Source organism: Sebastes umbrosus, chromosome 18 (genome assembly GCF_015220745.1).
Source record: "Sebastes umbrosus isolate fSebUmb1 chromosome 18, fSebUmb1.pri, whole genome shotgun sequence".
NCBI classification, from domain to species: Eukaryota; Metazoa; Chordata; class Actinopteri; order Perciformes; family Sebastidae; genus Sebastes; species Sebastes umbrosus.
The window spans coordinates 18,723,764-18,731,001 of NC_051286.1; the positions used below are offsets into that span (position 1 = coordinate 18,723,764).

A 7,238-nucleotide genomic window follows, 5' to 3' on the forward strand; every position below is an offset into this window, starting at 1 on the left:
ACAAAACAATAACAAAAAGGGAAGAAAGATCTAAACTTACATAATTTTAAAAATACAACAAAAGTTAAACAACAACAATAAGCGCACAGATTGTGCAGAAAAACCTAACCTCACTTAATTTATAGGTGGCACACTGTTTAAAATCTTCAAATGGCAACTTGACAGCAGCAAAAATGTTGTTTGTGCAGTGGTTTCACTTCTCACCTTGCTGCAATGCTGGGTGTGATCAGAGGTGCAAACCTGACAGACAGACATGACATTTTCAACCAGAAGGGGCAGTGCAACACTGCTTCAAAGCCCCTGGCAATTTGGCTTTGAATCTTATCTATAACATAAAATATTCATGATGAACAAAGCAACATCGAAGTTAGAAATTACCCAAAAACTCAGCTTACCTACTTCATCAGGACTGTATTGGCGTGGTTTGATCAGATTTAATTGACACTGACTAAACGACTGACATCATTTTGATTGAACTACCGCTACATCCTGATTAAAGCACATGGCATTTTCTAAATGAGTCTCACCCTCTTTGCCCCATCACACATACTAAGAAGCTGATTGAGAAAATAAGTTTTAAGGAGCTTAAAGTTACCTTTTTTATTTACCAACACCAACATTTTAACACTGCCATACAAGCATTGCATCTGCATAGAACAAGTGATTCAACTTGTCATTGCACAGAGTAGGCCTACATGTACTGAAACAATGAGATGCAGTTTATTGTCTAACCAGAAATGCAAAAATCAGTAAAGTGCAGAGTAATGTAAAGAGTATATACATAATGAACAGTAATGTATATAATAAATACAGAATGGAGAATAAACAGTAAGAGGAAGCTGTGAATATGCTAGATATATACGGTATGAACAGTATCAACAGTTTGTAATGAATACACAAATATATGGCCAATACAGTATGAACAGTGGAACATGTAGATGGATAGATAGATAGATAGATAGATAGATAGATAGATAGATAGATAGATAGATAGATATCGTGCAGGTGTAAGTACAATAAATGCTAATAGTATCAATTCTATTAACAAAAAACAGCTGGAGCTATGATATGGTGTATACACTATAATGGCTACAGAAATATAAATATGAATACTATATAGGATAGTATGGACAGTAGTGAAACAAAAAAGTATGGGTTTGTGAGTGTATAAAGAGCCAGCAGCATTGTATACACTCTCACATACAATATGATTATCTTTTTTTTTTATTCATCATATTATTTTTATAATAATATTTCATGATTATATTAGGCTAATACAATACATATGACTATATTTAAAAATGTAAGTTTAACTTTTTAATTATAATATATATCTATATCTATATATCTATATCTATATTATTATTATTTAAAAACTTAAGTTTAACTTTTTAATTATAATATATATCTATATCTATCTATATATCTATCTGTATATATAGATATAGATATTATATTAAAAAAATATATATTATATATATATTATTTAACTTTTAACTTTTTAATAATAGTCATATTTTTATTATGATATAGCCTATTATACTATGACTATAATCAAAAACTTAAGTTTTTGATTATAGTCATATTTTGTGTTATAATATAGCTTTTTAATTATAGTCAAATTTGTATTACAATATAGCCTACTATAATATAACAATAATATTATCATATAAATAATACGATAATTAAATGTATACAAATAATACAAAGTGTGGGGAAAATAAGATATTCACACTCCAGGCTCCCATGCAATATCCTTAATATAGTCAGATACTCTTTTTTTTTTTGGTCTTCAGATGTCGGAGCTCCTGAGGAGCCCCTGAACGCAGCAGCAGTGTGTGTGAGAGCAGTGTAGAGGAAGTGGCGGCTGATCTGGGTCCGCACCTTTTCCGGTAACACAGCAGCACCCGCCACCGCTGTGACTGAACGGCTGGAGAGAGAGAGAGGGAGGAAGAGAGACAGAGAGCGGCAAGAGAGGGGAGAAACGGCCGGGGGAACCGGGGGATGATTGCCGCAGACGTAAGCTATTATCTTCTATGTTTTTCTTTTGCTTTTCTATCCGCATAGAGAATATCTTTTCGGATCCAAAGTTGTCCTCATGTACTAACACCCCTCCCTTCTCCGGACCGCTCTCTTGTGTCACAGGGGGAACGAGAAGAGAAGAAAGTCGGATGAATCAATGACCTTTTTGAGACGCTCTTCCTCTGGATGTCCCGGTGCAAGAAACGGACCCGGAGAGCTCCTGTCTGTGAGGGTGTGTTTGTTTTTTGATGAGAAAACCACTGTGCTTTGAAATCCATCGACTGGAATTGGTGTAAGGGCAAGTGTTGAACAGCCGGCAGACAAGGAGGAAGTGGGAACCCCGGGCTTTGGACAGGGCCTGGTCTATATAGGAGGCTTTTTTGTAACAAAAAAATAAAAAAACTCTCAAGTCAACTGAGAGTGAGGGGATTTTTAACAGAGAAGAAGGACAATGCAATGTGGATTTTGAAGGAAGTCTGTGTTTGAAACAAGGGGATGTAATTTTTTCTTCCTACATTGGAGGGCAGTGGATCATGAAAATATATCCCCACCCAATCCTGCGAGGGCTACACACATACTGCTCCTATTGAAAGTCACCTCTCAGGTTAGACCATCATAGTCCAGCTAATTGTACTGGTCCAACTTGAAAGTCACCGCCTTTTGACTATTGACGCTCGTGTCAGTCCATCATCACGTGGAGGGGCTCCTCAGCACACACTGATAACTTTGTATTGAAAACACAACTTTTCTCCCCATAAGAGAAGTCTTTTTATTCTAACAAAGTATTTATGCACATCAAACAAGATGGGGAATGTGATCTCAAAGATCTTTGGCAGCAAGGAGATGAGAATATTGATGCTTGGACTTGACGCTGCCGGTAAAACCACCATCCTGTACAAGCTGAAGCTGGGACAGTCGGTCACCACCATCCCCACCGTCGGCTTCAACGTGGAGACCGTCACCTATAAGAATGTGAAGTTCAACGTGTGGGATGTTGGAGGGCAGGACAAGATCCGGCCGCTCTGGAGACATTACTACACGGGCACCCAGGGCCTCATTTTCGTGGTGGACTGCGCCGACAGGGACAGGATCGACGAGGCCAAGCAGGAGCTCCACCGGATCATCAACGACCGGGAGATGAGGGACGCCATCATCCTGATCTTCGCCAACAAACAGGACCTCCCGGACGCCATGAAGCCCCACGAGATCCAGGAGAAGCTGGGCCTGACCCGGATCAGGGATAGGAATTGGTACGTTCAGCCCTCGTGTGCGACAACAGGGGATGGACTATACGAGGGCCTGACCTGGCTTACCTCAAATTACAAATCTTAATGTTCACCAGCCTGGACACTTGGGAGGCGACAAAAGTAGCTGAGAATGATGAGTTTGAAAAAACATGCAATCTGAAGCAATTAATACATGACCTCTCTGCTGAGTGTATATCAAAGAGAGTAGCAATTATATTTTGTTTCATTTTTTTTGATAATTACTTCAATATAACCCCAGATTTCATTAAAACAAATTTATTTTTTGTTTTCTAGTTTGCTTTGGTTCACATTCTGTATAATCAGTACTGTTTTAAATATACAATACGCTTACTTTTAAGCTTTTATTTTCCTCCTTTTTTTGTATAATTTCTTTTAAGGGGACTTTGGGTATATACTTTTTCGCCCCTGCTTAGCTCTCATTCAGTATTCTCATGACCCAGCTACATATCCAAAGGATGGGAAAGTTCCAGAAAAACCATCGCCTACATCAGCATATCACTTTCATGGCGATAAAACTTCCTAATGTAATTTGTAAGAATGTGTATTATGGATGTGTTAGGACCTCAAAAAATAGCTGTTTTCATATTTTGATTGTACTGGGGATGAGGAAATGTGTTCGTACTGATTTCATGTGCCGTGATCGCGTCCATCATGTCTACTGTGGCGGTTTTTGTTTCAAAGACACTATGTGGACGCTAGATATTCACACACACACACACACACTGTGATTATGGATATATATTTTTGTTGTTTCAAGGTCTGAATCTGTTACCACCAGTCTTATTACCGCCTCTTTTGTTTCTCCCAGAGCTTCCATTACTGTGGAGTATTTGTAGTTTCAGCTGCCTTAGGAAGGGACACGGGTTACAGGTGTCCCAAAATCACGACAGAAGGTGTTCTCAAATGCTGAGTTTGCACTTTGGGACAGGGGGTGGTTACCAACGAGCTGGCTGTGCACATTTAGATTGTCTGTGACTGACTTTTGGACCCCAGCAAGTGTTTTTACGAAATCCCCAACCCCCCAATGTAGGTGCTTCAGTGACTGCAACTCTCCTCTTCTTCATCATCATTTGCCTGAAATACACTCAAGGTCCTGCAGACACACACTCTTGTTAATACTTCATAGCTCTGTTTTATTTTTGTTCCCTTTGCTATGCTGATGAAATAATAAAAAAAATATATCCAGATCAGTACGGAAGTGACGCCTTTTCAATCAGCAGCTGTGACCGTTAAAAGTGATATTTCACTTCTGAACATGCTCGTGAAAGGAGGAAGTGAGAGTTTCAGGGCGTTAAAGAAGTGTTTGAAAGAAGGACCAGTTAGAAGAAGGAGGAGGGAGGGAGGTGAGCCTCGGCCTGTTTGCTCTCCGCGCTCGCATGTGTGACTCACTTGGCTGTGAATAAGTGATGAGATCTCTAGTTTCAGAGTAGTGATTGTCAGGTAAACCACGCTTTGCCGCAAGGTCTTAAAGTATCACTTTGTGGATCGGGGGAGCCGACTCCTCGTGTGGCTTTTGACATTTTCGCACAAAGGAAGCAAATTAAAGATGTAATGTGGTCCAAATCTTGAACCGTGGAAGTCAACAACCTTAAACCTTTACATAAGGACACTCTTGGTAATATTCTAACATGTGTTTATTCCAACAAGGGTGCTGTTAAAAGTTTCAGGAAGTTCTGCATATATCACAAACCAAGATTTCTGATAAAAATCTTACACGCTGGTGAGAATTTGCTCATAAGAAGAGTGAATCTGGGTCACTGAGAACTTGATGAGAGCAGCGTCTTATTTGGTTGCTTGTGTAACTGCTGAGGTTATAGGGTGACAGCCTCACGAAAGGTCTCTGCTCGCCTGGCATTTGAGTCGCCGTGAGGGGCAGACTTGAGATCAGGCTACATACTTTGAAGCCATTCATGTTTTATTTGTTTTAACCACCTACTGTATTATCGCTTTCTCAGAGTTTCGACATTTTCCTCGCTCTGACTACCGTTACCGTTCCACTCTCCACTAGCACCGCACTGTTGTTGTTTGCTATCGTCACGTGACAAACTACCTGCAATCAGTTTTTCTTCGCTGCTCTAAAACAGTAGTTGCCAGTGGCAGCCATGATACATCCAGGGCGAAACAGCACAGTGAAGGTTACTGTTTTGGAGCAGTGAAGAAGAATCGATTTTTCCTGGGAGTTAATAAATTATGGTGTCGGGTCGGTGTATAGACTGGAAGACTCGCCGATACCTGATCCCGAATTTTGGGCAGTGTCGGACGCATTTCCAATACTGGTGTCGGTATCGGAACAACTCTGACTGTTAGTCACAGTTTTGAAATATACAGGGTGTAAGTAAATTGTTGGCTTTTTTGTTATTTTTCTTCTACCGTACTGTTTTTAGTTATACCACATATTAAAAAAACATATCGTTGGAAAGCTGATTTTCAGTTGATGCTAGTGTTAGCTTTCTGCAGTTTTGTTGGTAGCAAGCGCATGGGTTCAAATTGTGTCTTCTCTAACCTAGGGCGGTTGGGACAGTATTGTTTATAGTTCCTTGTTACAAATCATTACAAATAAGACAAAGGCTTTTCCATTCCATATCTCTGTAATTTATGTATAATAATTTTACAAATCATTTCTTTTTCTCAAAGAAATTTGTGTCATTGTAATTACAAGGTCTTCAAATTTAGACTGCAATTTTTTCAATTTACGGTAAATTATATTTTTTTTAGCCCACGACAAGGTGTCCCAACTGTCCCGGATGGGCAAAATTTGGGGAAAATTCACTCCTTGTACATTTAACAAAATTGTGCCTTTCACATTTTTTGTTGGGCTCTAAAAAACTTGATAATTTGTTAGCAGACACCTGTATCTGTTTAGGGATCAAATTATTTCCATCACTTTTCAAGTGGTCTGTGAGTAATTGAAGGTTATTTGGTGTTGATACAAAAGTGTGCCAACCGACCCTGATCTCCCCTATAGGTAGCACAATACTCACTCTCAAATATCCTGAAAATGTCACATTTTGTAGGTATTACTGTACATTTTTCCTCTTAATATGTTACAGTAGCAATGTTCAGGAGAGTTACAGTCCTGGGATTCCTGTGCAAGAATGCTTGCTTTCTCTATCTCTGTATTTGCTCTGTTTGCTCAAGTGGTGTTTGTTCTGTCGCTGCTGATTTGAAGTTTGACCTGTTGCTGTGCTGAGAGCAGCACCGTGCATGTGACGTGTCCAGCATGAAGGACAGGGACAGGGACAGGCCGTTAAACTGAGATAGACACACAAATGCCACAGCCCATTATCTCTCCTGAAACTGCTCACATTTTTTGGGGGAATTAGAAACAGCATTTACAGGAATTTCCTGCATTTTCAAAGGACGTTATTGTAATGAAACCACTTTATTTGAACAGTTGAGGGCAGTGCCTCCGCTGTGTCAAGTATGATCTTGTTTGCTTACGCTTTTCCATTCATGACTCCCATTGTGGATGTGGAAATTCCAAAGTGAAAATCTACAAATGCCTTTTTTCTTTTCTCAGGAGAGGAAATATGGAAAGGGAGAGCAGTTTTGAAACGGCGAGCCGGGTGAATCATGCTGCACATGTCAGGGGCCTTTTGTACAGCTGTCACTGCACTCTGCGGCAGATGCACTGCACACATTGGCTGGTGTCAAATGCTGTCAGGCTCACCTGTGGCCCTCAGTTAAAGGACACGATTTAAGAGTGTGTAGTGTCACTCTCGCTTAACCAGGTAGAATCTGTGAATTCAACAGCATTTTTGTCAAGAAAAACCTTTAGAGAAGTCGCAGACTGTCTGAAGTTGGTCACCCTGCGACCTCATTAACACAATGACACATTTCTTTCAGTTCCTCATCATCATCATCATCAGTCACATCAGGATATCAGATGTGATTCATTTGAAATGTGTTTCCTGTGACCCAGTCAAAGCTTGCTATACGGAAGTGTTG

General features: G+C 39.8%; 1 protein-coding gene across 1 annotated transcript; it reads left to right on the top strand.

Annotated features, from left to right (window-relative positions):
* Positions 1 to 1,860: 1,860 nt before the first annotated feature.
* On the top strand, positions 1,861 to 4,480 carry arf6a (ADP-ribosylation factor 6a). Its single transcript, XM_037751102.1, has 2 exons — positions 1,861 to 2,019; positions 2,146 to 4,480. Exon 2 carries the CDS (start codon positions 2,827 to 2,829, stop codon positions 3,352 to 3,354), a length of 528 nt encoding a protein of 175 aa, XP_037607030.1. The 5' UTR covers positions 1,861 to 2,019; positions 2,146 to 2,826; the 3' UTR covers positions 3,355 to 4,480.
* Positions 4,481 to 7,238: the final 2,758 nt, after the last annotated feature.

Coding starts and splice junctions, on each gene's coding strand:
- arf6a (XM_037751102.1), top strand. CDS start 2,827: ATGGGGAATGTGATCTCAAAGATCTTTGGCAGCAAGGAGATGAGAATA.